This window comes from Corapipo altera, unplaced genomic scaffold (assembly GCF_003945725.1).
Source record: "Corapipo altera isolate COAL_440 unplaced genomic scaffold, ASM394572v1 56, whole genome shotgun sequence".
NCBI lineage: Eukaryota > Metazoa > Chordata > Aves > Passeriformes > Pipridae > Corapipo > Corapipo altera.
In genome coordinates this window covers 2801530-2816119 of record NW_020884896.1, presented here as the reverse complement: position 1 = coordinate 2816119, position 14590 = coordinate 2801530, and the positions used below count along the sequence as shown (strand labels likewise).

At 40.3% G+C, this 14590-nt stretch overlaps 2 protein-coding genes across 4 annotated transcripts; one reads left to right on the top strand and one right to left on the bottom strand.

Annotated features, from left to right (window-relative positions):
- Positions 1-859: 859 nt before the first annotated feature.
- FFAR4 (free fatty acid receptor 4) lies at positions 860-6488 on the top strand. The gene is made up of 3 exons (XM_027647960.1): positions 860-1423; positions 2216-2344; positions 5399-6488. Exons 1-3 carry the CDS (start codon positions 890-892, stop codon positions 5804-5806), a joined length of 1071 nt encoding a protein of 356 aa, XP_027503761.1. The 5' UTR covers positions 860-889; the 3' UTR covers positions 5807-6488.
- A 166-nt stretch (positions 6489-6654) lies between these two features.
- On the bottom strand, positions 6655-13806 carry RBP4 (retinol binding protein 4). Of its 3 annotated transcripts, none has more exons than XM_027647959.1 (6): positions 13671-13806; positions 13369-13504; positions 12595-12731; positions 12342-12448; positions 10762-10974; positions 6655-7051 (listed from the first exon to the last, which is right to left on the bottom strand). In XM_027647959.1, the coding sequence occupies exons 2-6, from the start codon at positions 13495-13497 to the stop codon at positions 7038-7040; spliced, it is 600 nt and encodes a 199-aa protein (XP_027503760.1). In that variant the 5' UTR covers positions 13498-13504; positions 13671-13806; the 3' UTR covers positions 6655-7037. The 3 variants fall into 3 exon arrangements, with proteins under 3 accessions (XP_027503760.1, XP_027503759.1, XP_027503758.1); XM_027647958.1 differs by having other exon boundaries at positions 13635-13752; XM_027647957.1 differs by lacking the exon at positions 13671-13806 and adding an exon at positions 13590-13612.
- Positions 13807-14590: the final 784 nt, after the last annotated feature.

The following is a 14590-nucleotide window of genomic DNA, read 5'->3' as shown; positions in this document are numbered from 1 at the left end:
TCTGTGGCAATTTATGTGCTTCACTCCCAGTCTATTTCCAAATCATCTGAAATGAAGAGCGTAAGTGGAAAGGCCTACTTTCATTTACAATCTGAGCAACTGCTTCCAGGAACTGAAGTTCAGAGAAAATATATTTTCTAGGTTTGTCTTACTTTAACAAGCTTCTCCAGCAAGAACGCGTGACGCAGATGGGTAAGATTCTGGATCAACTTTGTAAACAGATCCCCAAAATAACAACAGTGACACTTCTCCATAGTTAGCACAAGCAATGTACAGCTCTGCTGTTTCCAAATGCCGCTGTCAAGATAAAGTCAATGGGTAAATTCCTCTTTTCTTTTTTTACCCTAGACTGGTGCTGGTTATTCCTGAGGAGAGCTCTTGGAATGGTATGGCAGCCATCCCTGTTTTAAGCCATGCACACCCGCAACGGATGGGAGCTGACTGGGTGACCTCCCCAGGTCACTGGCACCCCAGGGGCCCTTCTGGAGAGCTGAGCAGATCAGGGCTGGCCCTGGAGGAGGTGGCTGGGCCTGTGCCCCTTGGCATGAAGGTGCCAACATGCTGACCCAAACCCTCCCCAGGGAGGTGCCGGGCATCCCCTCACTACCGCCTCATGCACAGCAGCCTCGCCTTTGTGTGAGCTCCACTGTGTTTACTCTCCCACTTCCTTGTTCCACTCCAGCGCGAGGGCCATAAACCACCCGGCTGGCACAGCAGAGCCTTCGGTGGCAGGGGCAGGAGGAAGAGGAGGGAGGGGGATGGCAGTCAGCCCCTTGCTCTGTGCTGGAAGGGCACCCCAGGTGCCACCGTGGTGGTTGGGAGCACAGCCCTTCCCCTAGGGCTAGTGCTACTCTCCATGGTGGGTCTCTCATGCCCACTGGCCTCCCTCATGCTGGGATCCAGGGGGGCAGCAGGAGGAAACAGGACCTTTTTCCCCTTCTTCTCGGACTTCAGGGGCCACAATGTGACGGCCCTGCGTGTCGGCGAATCATCTGCCCTGGCCTCCATCTTTCTGCTGTCCTTGGCGGGCAACATCTGGGGCATCTGTCTGCTGGTGCGGCAGCATCGCAGGCTGTGCGCCGCCAACTGCCTCGTCCTCAACCTCTTCTGCGCCGACCTGCTCTTCATCACCGCCATCCCCTTCATCGTCATCGTGCGCTGGACCGAGTCCTGGGAGCTGGGCGACGCCGTCTGCCACATGCTCTTCTATGTGGTGAGCCTGAGCGGCGCCGTCATCATCCTCTCCCTCTCGGCCGTCAGCCTGGAGCGCGTCGTCAGCATCGCCCGGCTGCGCCACGCCGCGTTCCGCCGCCGCAAGGTGCTGGCGGCCGCCTTGCTCCTCATATGGGGCTTCGCCGCCCTCGCCACCCTCCCGCTCTGCTGCTTCTTCACCGTGGTGCGGCTGCCCGCCGCCTCAGGCCAGGTGAGGGCGAGCGCCAGGCGGGCCCGCGGGAGCCGGGCCGGGGGCGGCGGGGACGGAGCGGGGAGGCGGGCGGGGGGACGGACGGCGGGGAAGGCTCGTCCGCCTCTGCCACCGGGGGGGCGAGGTCGCCGAGGGCGATCGCACAGAGGGACATCATCGCACCGAGGGACATCATACCGAGGGACATCGCTCCTGGGGCGGGCAGCGGCTGCGCCCGGAGGAGCGCCTGGAGGAGCGCCCGGAGCTTCCCTCGGCCGCCACCCCACCCCGCTCTCCCGGCGGACCGTCCCGTTAGATGGGGAACGCTCATCGGCTGGGATTCTTTTTGTGTTTCCCAGTGTGTGTCAGAGATCCCCGTTCCAGCACGCTTCCCCTTACCGAGGGATCAGCATCCTGGCAGAGCTGCCCAGCACCTGTGGCCTCCTCTGTACCAAATGCCCATGCACAGATTTTTCTGCCTAGTATTTTGAAATGCATACAAAAGTACACCCAAGTTGGCACTCAAATACATGATTAAGTTTAAGGTCTATAAGATTCAATTTAAAGTTGCTATCAGCATTTGATATGAAATTTATGGCAGTATTCCAGTTGCAGACACATCTGTTTGTATTTGTATGGGCTTTTAAAACGATGAAGTAATACGTTAGTTCACAATTTGTCTAAGTAGAAGGTTTTCCCATATTCAATTTAGTCTGCAGCCCCTTTTTCCATGGGCATAGAGGGAGATAAGAACAATGCTGTAGTAAAAATGATGGTACGATGTTGCTTTTCTTCTTCGTTCTTTGTAAATAGGAGATTCAGATTTGCACCCTGGCTTGGCCCACCACTGCAGGAGAAATAGTCTGGGATACGACCTTTGCCATTGTTTTCTTTCTAATACCAGGATTAGTCATTGTCATCAGTTACTCCAAAATCTTACAGGTATGTTTTTCCTTTAAATTTTGTTGTAGAACAAAGGGAAGTAAACAATAACTCACTAGGCATCAACATATTGTCACTGGATACAAATATACCCAAAGGGAACAGATGTCGTTTGTTCAATAAATGATAAGTTTGTATAAAATGAAGCACTTCAACCTGTACATATCAGCCTACACATTTCAACTAAAAACATGCTTGAATAGCACATTGTCTGAGGCTCAACACAAAGTCTGTCTTCATATACATATAATATTAAATATAATTCTCCACTTATATGCTGTTCAAGCTAAAGTAATTCTCCTAAATGCTGAAAGAGTCAAGCATTTGAAATAACTAAAAACTAGATTTTGCTTTCCTTGAGCCTAAACTCCAGCCACAGGAGATTTGTAAGAAAGCAGAGAGAGCCAGGACTAGAAACAAATCCATCCAGTTTTTGGATCTGCTGGCTTTCTGCAGGTGTATCTAATACACAGATCTCATTAGATTATATTTAGTCCTTCACAGTTTCAAATGCTGCAAACAAAACCTGTAAATTAAACCCTCTGCTTCCACTTTCTTTCTACGTGGATGTTTATCTCTTGAAATATAGGCCAAAATACCCAACACCACAAAGTTTTCATCTATATTCTAGCAAGCATAATATTAGTACCTAAATTCCTTTTAAACTACCTGATTTCGTACACCCTTCTCTTCCAAAAACAGAGTGAGAAGGATCTAGAAATCTTCAAACTAGGCACTGAAATGCCTAGGTTTTAGCAACTGACTCTTGATTTCTTTATTGGGTAATTAAGCTTCTCATATTATGCTTTTTGAATCCCATATTTGCTGTAGGCAAAGAGCATAGAGCACCTCAGTGGGGAGTGTGAGCCCTTTGAAAGAACTGCAAACTGCCAGCCAAGGGATGCCACAGTTCTTGGTCAGAGACTAGGACAGGAATGGTGTTTGTCTTGTCCTTGCAAACACCAGATTACAAGTAAATTTAGAAAACAAAATGGCACATAAGGAGCTAGAAGGCAAAAAAAGTGCTTGGAATACTGGATTACAAGACAGACATGCTGCCTGTTTCTTTTCCAGCTTGGCAACAGAGATGCTAAGATGCATTTCATTTATCTTGAACTGAAAAAGGCCTGAGGCCCATAGCAGGATATAACTGAATCTTCCCTCTCACACAGCTCTCCAGGAAGCAACCAGAAATCTACTGGAGAATGTCTCAATCCCTGAGTCATTCCCAAGGACAGACTCATTCTCACTTCATGATGCCAGTGCACACGTAGCACAATGCTTAGTGTTGCTGGAAGCAGTTCAAAACATTCATGTATTCACATAACAACATCTACGATGATGATGATGATTGACTACAGATAGAAGACCTCAAATTTGTTAACAAATATACCCTAAAAATGTCTACTTAACAATTTACTATGAAATTGAGTATTATTTTTATGTAACACTTCCCAGGACTCTGGCAAAAATGACAGATTAGAAGCCATGATTTGTAATTTATTTGGTTTCGTACTCTTCTGCCTCTCAGGCAAGACTTAGTCTGGAGGCTAAAGCTAGGAAAGGTGTCTGTGTTCTGCAAGTTACATACTTATATATGTATACCTGACTTCTAATTTCCTGTTTGTCCAAGTGGTCCAGATGCCCACAATAGGTATCTAGATTCCATATACTGGGCAGGCCAAAAAGGCATCCACAACATATTACTGCCACCCATTTCCACTGAGCACTTCCTTAAGATGAGACTGCATCTAATTTACCATAATACTGTCCCCTTCTCAGGCTCAGCAGCTGATGAGAAGCCTATTTTTGGATCACAGGTTTTGATTTATACACCTACATTCCGCTGAAATCTTTGGAAGATATCTAGATTCTTAATGAGTATTTATTCTAGACCATCTATGTCTGTCACAAATTCAGAAAACTGCGGAAAGAATGACAAATTACTCTCTCTCTCTAAACATTTTCATCTCTACCTGAAGCAGTAAGCTATTAAGTATTACTTGTATTAGTGTTATCCTTCCTGTAGTTTCTGCTAAAGGGAAATGTCACACATAAAAGTGGCAGGAAGAGCCTTACACCTTTTGCTTTCCTTCTCAGACAGCAAATCGATCAAGGCTTTTGAAAATATCCCTTCTTTATGCCTGCAGGGGATAAAATGGCATCTTAGTTATTTAGCATAAATGTTTGTCTGCTAAATATTTCAGTTTTATTTTATTTGCCTCAGATGTGAATGTCAACTTCCCTGCCAACTTCGGTGAAGGCAGGGATGTAGAGCATGAGATTCAGAGTTTTCTGCAAGTTCCTGGGATTCAATATTCTACCTAATGACAGATGATTCATACCCATCAATACTAGATTACCAAACTACCCATAGTCTGGTTTATTATCAGAGAGTACTTTTATATGACACAGATTTTCATAGTGACAAAAGGATCTGTAAGATTTCATGTTAGTGCATTGAAAACAATTCTGATTACTGACTGAGAAGCTAAAAGTTGACACAAAACAACATATAATCTCATTCACATTTAAAATTATTTAGCTACAATAATAAACTAATGCTTCTTCTAATCCCTACCTTATAATATCAGCATGGCCATAAGAGAATTGGATTGCATTCCCTTTTGCCCATCAACAACGATCGTTAGCTGTGTTCCAGCTTGCATTTGTGAAAGAAATCAATGGGTTTCTTTAGATAGAACAAATGAGGTAATAATTTGAATTTAATGGGATTTCATGAGTAAGTAAGGCTCTGTTTTATGCTGAAAAGTATTTTTGACTGGTAGAGAGCCATGACAAGAACAACCACCTTAACTAATATTGAGGTGAGTTCACAGCTGAGAGGAAAAAAAAACTGCTAGTGAAGTGAGAATTTTTAAATGGAACCATTGACAAGAAGTACAAATGGAATTCTGCAATGCCTTTTTTTGTAGTCACTTTTCAAAAGAAAACAGAAAGATCACGTGCCAAGATCTTCTTTTTCACTTGTAAAAATGTGTTAATAATTCTTCTATGTTTCAGTGAAAGTTACTTTCTTCTCTTTTGCTGCAGATTACAAAAGCATCAAGAAGAAGTTTAAATGCTGGTTTAGCCTACTCAGAAAATCATCAGATCCGTGTTTCCCAGCAAGACTACAAACTATTCCGAGCCCTTTTGCTGTTGATGATCTCTTTCTTCATTATGTGGAGCCCAATAGTAGTAATTATTTTTTTAATTTTAGTTCAGAACTTCAAAAAAGATTTAAATATTTTGCCATCAGTTTTCTTCTGGATAGCATTATTTACTTTTGCCAACTCTGCTGTCAATCCAATTTTGTATAATGTTGCCCATTTCAGACGTAAATGTCAGGAAATTCTTCTCTGTTGTACCGGGAACCCTGAAAGGCATAGGGCAGGTACAGAAACCACTGCGAGAAGAAGTAACCATGAACAGCCACACTTGTCTTTCATTACCAGATAATTATTTAAAGTCTGAGCTGTGCCACACTTTGGATGTTGTCTACACTATTCCAGGTCGAATAGGTCACTCTGATATAGTATTATATGCCAGAGAAGGAGAAAAAAAAAGCTAAATCTGTATTTTTGTTTCCTGCAGGTAAAATTCTCTTGACTTCACTGCTTTGCCTCAGTAAGATTTGTACAATTTAATCCAATGGATTGAATTCTTCTCTTACACTGAAATAAACAGGAATATGGCAGTGAACTCAGTGAATGTAAAACAGCTGAAATAAGTACTTGCCAGATGAAACAATTTCTATGAGGGTACATTTTCAGATGGCATAAATCTCATTAACTTTAATGAGGTTATAATGAATCTATATCAGGAGGGCACCTGATTAATTTTTACTTCTTATTTTCTACTGAGTAAAAGAAATAAACTCTCTAGTTTAATGTTCATCCTCAGAACATTAATGAAAATGTTCATCCTGAAAGTGTGTGCTTTTTTTAATCCCATTGTAAAAGAGAATTTGATTACTGACTGCCTGAACCTACGTTTGAGCCAACTAAACAATTTCATGTAGGAAACAAGGTGATAAACATGTATTATCACCAAGTGAATGACCAGTTTGGTTCCATCTCAAATTAAAAATGTGGACATAATGCATATTAATTTATAAATAAAGAATAAATAAAGAATGGTTGTCATGTGTAAAACAGTTCTTCTAAAAAGATGTATATTTTTTATGTCTCCAGTAGTCGTATGATAAAGTTAATCAGTGATATATAGGGTCATTGAAATTCCTTCCTCTTTTCTAGAAGTCTATTGGGAATGATTTTCAGTATGTTCTAGGAAAAAATACGGCATTGAAAAGAAATTAAAATACATATATTTTGCGGTTTATGATTAGTACTCTTTTAGTCAGAAATTGAAACCACTAAAAAAAAGCAAGATTAAATTCTTAATGCCATCTGAGACCAATTCAAAACAGTGCACTAAGATAACAGTCTACTAATAAAACCAATGTCTACATATGTACAGATTTGCATACAAACAATTTTCATTCCCTGTAATCCAAGTTTATTAAAATGTTTCATTGGTTTATCAACAAGGTGAGCTACATAGCTCAGATAAATATATTCAAAATCTAAACAAAGCCATTTGAAACATTTTCCAGGGAACACCCGATCAATGCGTTAACTTTACATCCATGGTGCTGTTACATGGTTTCTTTCCATAGTTTTGGACCTCCTTAAGAGCAAAATCCTGAAACACACAAAACCAAAAATTTTGTTTTTCAACCACACTAGACAAAATTACAATACACAAACTTTCACCAAATTTAAAATGTCCATGTCTAATTTCTTTAAAATGCTCTTGAGTCCAGTAGTCTGTAACTTGTAGTAATAATAATAATAATAATAATAATGCTGTTACCTTGTTCTGCAGTTTATAATTCCAAAGAATTTTCAACTCAGAACACAACAGGAATTCATCCAACCTGTTACACGTGTCCTGAGCATTTAATACTTTGGCAAATAAGGTACTGGACAGATCAGTGATAAAAGAGTTATTTATTTACTTTAACAAGCTTCAAATTATTTGCCTTTTAAAAATTATTAATTTAAGAATGTCTTTCAGCAAAATAAGAATCTCCTGACCTCCAAAACTTCTAATGGCAATAGTAAATTAGCTGAGGGAGTATACTACCCCTTAATTCACAGTTTTTTCTTCTAGCAATTGCTAACAGCAAATTTAGCTTTCACTTCTGCTGACATGACACTGTATTGTATTTATAAGTATTCTCACTTAATATCCACACTCATATTGCATAACTTAAAGTAACAAGGTATTACTCTAAGAGACTAAGTGTATCATAGCTGCATCTATATTTGAAAAAGAGCTACCATCAGAAATGCAATGTAAATTAGAACAAAAAACTTGTCATTTCCTAGGCTTCTCTTTTTGCCTTAAAGAGTCAGTATATGAAGAACATATTTTTGGTTTTTTTTTTAATCAAGGTAAGTTTTGTACATCTATTGGTTTGGCATACACGCACACACACACACTCTCACTCTCTTAATTTGAGTACAGCATTAATTTAAAAAGCTAATGAAAAATTTTTGGGAAACATTTTAGCTTCAAGACATAGCAGAGTATGCACAATTAGAAACATACAAGTTGTTATTGCAGCATCTATTAACATCAGTCAGAATTTTAGCACAGTAACAATGGGATGCAGGTCAATATAGACAATTGAAGTTGGCTTGTTTTGTTAGTAATTCTGTATCTCCTAATAGCAGATTTAAAACTAAAGTAGCAAGGCTTCCAATCATCATATAAGGAATTAAGCAAATTTTGTAAGAATTTCTGATACAAAGCTTTCAATAAATGATTTTTTTCAGCTCACAATCATTCTTTCAATCCCAAATGTACTTGCCTTGCAGGAACTTTGGTTAATGATACTGGAATATTCAGAATCAACTGACAATATAGTAATTACAGGTCCTGATTACATAAAGGGGAAAATGCAAGTTGCTGGCTTTAATTTACACTTTGTTGCTGGGCTCATAAAGATAAACTCTGGCATAATCCTCAATAAAAAAGGACCGGGGCTACTATTTTTTCTTTACAAACAGTATGGAACTCACTGTTTGTATCAGATATATAAGACACTGCACTCAACACCTAAAATTTGAGTATAAATTAGGATGGCAGACAAATAACAGTGCAACTTGGTAGATTTGATATTGATCAACTTTTAAATTAAGGTTAGTAAGTCAAAGAATATTTAAGGCTGAACTTTCAAAAGGCATTCTGAGGTTTTATGTTTAAATTACAGTAGTGGTTCTTTACTCTGCAAAAACCCACAAGCATTCTATTATATAGAAGTTCTGAAATATTTGAAAAAGTTATATCACAAATTAAGAATAAATGAATATATTCCGATTTTTCTTTTTGGTTTATACTTTCTTGCAAAGATTGACAATATATTTATTGTCTTGCAGGCCTCATATGGAGTAGAAATAATAGAAATACACATTCCACCATGCTGAACTTGAACTAGACCAATATCCTTATTTTACAGTGGGATAGTACTTTCTCTGAATTTGACAAAAATTTGACAAGGAACCACCACAACACACAGCTCCCAGAATCACAGCTGTATATCTACACTTTATCTTAGATTTAATATAATATCCCTAATCATCTCATTATTTGGTTTTCTCATCTTCAGAAATTTTTATTCTTGCTGTACCTCATACGAAAAACAGTGAATGCAGGATTCAAATCAGAAAAGTATTGTTGATTTATCTAATGACATTGTTTCTTTTCTATCCTACCCTTTATGCAATCATACAAATCAGTCACAAAAGTCAGTTTAATTTGCATTTATGGTGTCTCTTGTTCTTGACTGCCGTAAGTCTCAACTGTCTTATGTTGTCCCCCAATTCTCATTTAAGATAAAATTTTTGTTTTCATTGTTATCAGATACTTTTTGCAGGTTACTGATCACCATCTACCTTAGCAGATCTTTCAGGCTCCTTGTTATCAGCATACCCTCTTTACAACATGGCAATATCTTGCTCTCTGTTTATAGATCAGATGAACAGGTAATAGAGCCACAAGAGCTGACTGTGCTCATCTGTTCTGACTTTCTTTAGAAGACACAAAAGTTTCTTCAGTCAATCCCTGTTTGTTCTAACATGTCATTGAGGAAAGCTTTTAATCTTGATTTACAGATTTCAGTGATGAATATACAACAGCTCTTGGTAAACTGTTCCAAAGGTTAATGACCTTTGGAGTTAAACAAATGGCTATTTATTTCTCCTCTGAATGTCCAGTTTAAAGTTCCATCCATTTAAATTTATTATTTCTATGTTTGCAAGTCCTTTATTATCCAGTTACCATTGCTTGTGTGGGCAAGCACAGACTTTGCTCAGGTCAGCCCTTAATCTTTTTCTAATGAGAAATATCAAGGTCTTTGAAGCACTCACTAGAGGACAAATTTTACAAACTTTCAATCATTTTCTCTGCTCTTCTTTGAAACTTCTAACTCATCCTTAGTACTCTTCCAGTTATTGTTACCATCAAATGTGACATAGCAAGCAGACCTATGCCAAACACAAGCCTCACATGAGTCTTGGTTTATGCATCCAAGAATCACATTAAATCTTTTGCCACACTGTTACATTAGGAGTTCACTGATTCACTGGTCAAGTCTTCTGTAGATGCCTCTCAGAGTGTGAGAGGAATGTAGGAACAGGTACACTACTATTTTATTTGTTTTAATATTCTGATTTTTCTTCCTCATTCTTTACTATTACTCACTCTAAGTGTAATTTTTATCAAGAAGTACATTATGTTTTGTTCTAGATGATTATTATTTTCCCTTTTCTATTGTACTTGAGAATAAGTGAGCTAATCTGTATCCTTCCCTGTGTCGCAAGCTCAGCCTGACTGTGTGACTCAAGATAGGGTCATGCTTCCAGTATATGTCCCTCTTCCACTACCCTTTGTGAAAACGTTGGCATGAGGACCTGTGAGAAAGGGTCTGCTGTAAGGATCCTTTCCAAGACTTCTGATTGTCCCTAAAAGATTTTTTAAAGAATTTTTCAAATAGATTTTTGAAAAAAGAGTTCTGATTAAAGAGACACAATTACTTTTTAACACAACTGTGAAGTCTATCTGTACTATGTTTACTCACACTACATTGATTTAATTGTTTTACAACTTCCTCTAATTACTGTTTCAGCTGATCTGATATGCTACATAAAAAGCTATACACCTTAGCTCTCCTTCAGATAAGGGAAGTAAAAGTTGGAAATAACACTGCAAGGTCCAGTTTTCAAAATACAATGTTACAGCCACTAAGTAAAAGACTTCATGCATTTTACATTTAATGAGCAAGAGAATCCCAGTGCTTTAGTTGTTAAACCCTGAAATAAAATTCTTCAGAAAAAGAAGGTTCTTACCATTATGAACAATAACTCTGTATTTTCTGTCCAAACAGAGGTCCATCTGCCTTTGCCTGACAATTTTTTGTGCCTCTGGAGGCAAACCCTTGGGGTCCCGGGAGAACACAAAGGAATAGCTGTTAGCACAAGTGCCGTCTGCGTTCAGTTGGCGGCAGGAGTAATGAAGAGCATATGTATCATAATCTGTGTCCACTATCCAGTGATCATCATCTGGAATAAACCATAGCAAAGAAGCAAAGGTGTTAGAGACACAAGTAAAATCTAGAAAATCAGAAGAGATTGCTGCCATAACTCTGTAAAGAAAATATTAAGATGAAGACTGGTACAAATTATAACAGATTAGCTCGTAGTTCATTCCCGCGTCCAGTATTTCATTCCATGTTTGGGAAGAAGTTGTTTGTTTTAAAGAGAAAATAAACATATTTAGCAAGGACATGCTAATCCTCTTCCAGATGACTCAAAACTGTAACTATTTTCCTATCAGGGATGTTACTTAGACTGTATTTTTAGAGAAAAAGATTGTCAAGCACTTTGCGTGTGTATTAAAAGTGTATTTGCTACAATAAACCCTCTTCCCAAAACACAGTTACACTTTCAAAGAATTCTGAACTATTTAGCTATGTAACCTGATAAACACCTGGTCACACAGACACCCTGTGCTAACAGAAGTGAATCTAAGTGTTTGCAGTAAAGCACGGTAGATTTGCACCTTCCTCTCCTGGAGCAAAAGATTCTCCCTTGCACTATCATCTGCACTGGTCAAAGCAGCACTATGTTCTCTTCCCCTTTTTTCCTGTGGGGGGACACCAGGCTTTTTAGAAAGGTAGAATCCGGGCTCAGCCAGCAATCTGAAGCATCCATGATTCAGCAGCATATTGTGAGGAGACCTGGCAACAATTTAAAAACCATTGGCATTCAAAACATTCCTTTGATTGTGTCTTTGGACAGAATGGAGCTCCTGTCACTTTCAAATTCCACCTGCTTCCCTTGGAAGCAATCCAAGGAAATGTCTTGAGCTATGAAGAGTCTGAACTTGGCTCAAGAAACTAATTTTGCATAGGGTGTGACAAATGACCTAAAAATATGAATATATAGACATATATGTAATATTTATAGGATAGTTTTTGTCTCTTAAAACAGATAAATCTCTACATTTTCAGACAGAAGACAAAACAAAATAACATTTGCTAAATCCTCTTTGCTGCTTGGCTAGTTCTGACATTAGGCTTCTCAGATAGAGCAGAAACATCCAGTAACTGAGTTCTGAACTAAACCAAGTCTTGAAATACTTCATCTGCCTTTCATTTCTTTCCAAACAGTGACCTTTGATTATATTGTTGGGTAACAAACAAAAGAAATACAAAGGCCTGATCTTCACTTGTTTAAAGAAAGCCAGCCAGCTGTCCCATATAAAAAGCAGTGATTACCTTGTTCACATTAAGGTTTCGTGTATGATAGTTATTACCTCTTTTAAATGTTCTTAAGAAATTCAACAGTACTTTTTCCTGCCCCAGCACGGACACGCAATATAACTAGGCTTCCAAGTAGTTCCGCATGTTCTGTAGTTAAGTACTCACTTCCTTTCTGCAGAAAAGAGGCGACACCCCAGTACTTCATCTTGAACTTGGCAGGATCCTCTGTGTCAGTGAAAGAGCCGATCATGTCAGCACAGACATCCCAGTTACTGTAGTCAGAGACAAATATCACAGTCAAACCTAACAGCACAGATTCAGCGTGACTGGCACAGGGATAGCAGGCAGGTTTGGAGCACCAGTAAGTGCAGCAGAAGCTTAGTGAAATGGAACAAGAGGAAAATGGCAAACAGCTTACTTGAAGAGTCTGACTCTGCCCTTTGCAGTAGCACTCATTTGTCCGTTCTCATCTACAGTGAACTGGGCTACCACATTGTCCCGCAGAAATAGTCCCTCAGGATCTTTTTTTGCCATACCGTACCAGGTGCCACTGTACTGCAAGGAAATAAGAAAGGCTTCAGTTAGACCTAGAAGAATGGAAACATTACAGACACTACAGACTAGGGCAGGTGACAGAGGGAATGGCATACAGATCTTTGACCTCCTGCCTCCAAGCTGTACCTAAGAAAAATCTAGCTGTTCCAATGGCATAAACCCACCAATACATCCTACTGCAGTCAGAGTTTGTGGAAATATTGACCTTTTTCAGTTATCTTATTTGTATCTGCAGCTCTCCAGTATTAGGAATACAAAATTTGGTGGAAAGAGATTAACAAATGGCAGATCTTGACAGATCTATGTATAATTTTTTTTCCTTGCAATGATATCTGAAAACACCAGAGTATTAATTTTTCATAGAAACAACAAAGTCATCACACTTCTTTTGCTTAGACCATACAGTTTGAGTCGTCTCTAAACCTCAGTTTCTGCAGTATTTCTTTATCAGATGCATCAGGATCCAGCATCTCTGGAGGTTTGGGCAACATGACATGCTTCTGCTGTTTCTCAGTATTGCAGTCTGTGACTCTGAGTGAAAATGTGAACACACTGGTGCTACCGAATGTCAAAATCTGTAGCCTGGGAAGAGGAGCTAGGCAAGACATCACAGATCCAGAAGAGAAAGGAGATTTACCCTGGTCTTGTCGAAGTTCTCCTTGACTTTGAAGCTGCTTACTCGGCAGTCCCGCTCCGCAGTGGTGCTGCCCAGCAAGGCCAGTGCCAGCAGCAGCAGCCAGGGCAGAGCTCTCTCTGTGTGGGCCATCCTGTACCTGCAGCAAACAGACAGAGAATAGCATCAGAAACAGGTTCTGTCACACAAGCGAGGAAGGGAGGAAGGCTGCCCTGCCAGGTTGCCAGGACATCCAGCAGTTTTCCCTGATGCATGTGCAGGCAAGGCACCTGGTTGTCCCCAGCCCACAACAGCAGGTCCCTTACAGACAGTGCTGGTCCCTGTAGCCTCTGGAGAGCCCAAGTGTTGATGGCGGTGCCCGGACAGGGAACACTTTATGTAGTCCTGGGGCTTTCGCAACCCCCTGGGCTACAAAGCCAGAGTTGGAGGGGGAGTAGGTATGTGGGTCAGTGCCTGCTGCAGGCTGGGCCCCTTCATAACAGCCTCTTGCATAACACCCATGGGCTCAGGTGGTCTTTGACCCAGATCTGCAGCCAAGCAGGTGCTAGGAACAAATACCTTTCTTTGCTTTTCCTGACCCAAAAGCAGAGCTTGCACCTGGGGGAAGGGGAGTGCACATGTATGTGGAGAACAAATGGAATGAGAGGCACCCCACCTTTGCATGGCAGAGAGTGAACTGCCTCCACCTCCCCTGTGATTTTACGCACTGCAGTCCAAAATCCTTCTAACCCAATGTGCTAAACCCAGTTACAAGGTGCAGACTTGCTTCCTCCACCTCCTTCCCAAATTCCTTTCCTCTTTTCCCTTATAAACAGTGGCAAACATAATACTTGCAAGTTTCTGCTAATGTTTCTGAAAGCCCGGTCGTGCCAGAACCAATTCTCTTCCTCATGACTGATTCCCTCTTGCTTCCAAAAGGCTGTCTTGGGTGCTAAATCATCTCATGATTGGCTCCCAGCAACAGGAACTGGGGCCCTGCAGATCTTCAGGAAGGTGAAAGAGCTCTTTTGCGTGATACTGCAAAGGCAGCAGCACCCAAGTGTGGCCTGCAAATACCCAAATACATGTACACATCACATTTGACCCTTTGGACATCAGTTTTAAATCAGATATTCTGCAGTTTCTATTCTGTTTTTGACAAACTGTTTTCAGTTATATAAACCATTATTTTCTCCTGTCCAGGCAAGTTTTGCTGCCTCTCAGTCAATATTTGTTCTCCAGTTTC

Coding starts and splice junctions, on each gene's coding strand:
- FFAR4 (XM_027647960.1), top strand. CDS start 890: ATGCTGGGATCCAGGGGGGCAGCAGGAGGAAACAGGACCTTTTTCCCC. Junction 1,424..2,215: donor TGCCCGCCGCCTCAGGCCAG/GTGAGGGCGAGC, acceptor CTTTGTAAATAG/GAGATTCAGATTTGCACCCT. Junction 2,345..5,398: donor GTTACTCCAAAATCTTACAG/GTATGTTTTTCC, acceptor CTTTTGCTGCAG/ATTACAAAAGCATCAAGAAG.
- RBP4 (XM_027647957.1), bottom strand. Junction 12,732..13,368: donor AGAACTTCGACAAGACCAGG/GTAAATCTCCTT, acceptor ATTTCCTTGCAG/TACAGTGGCACCTGGTACGG. Junction 12,449..12,594: donor GGCAGAGTCAGACTCTTCAA/GTAAGCTGTTTG, acceptor CTCTGACTACAG/TAACTGGGATGTCTGTGCTG.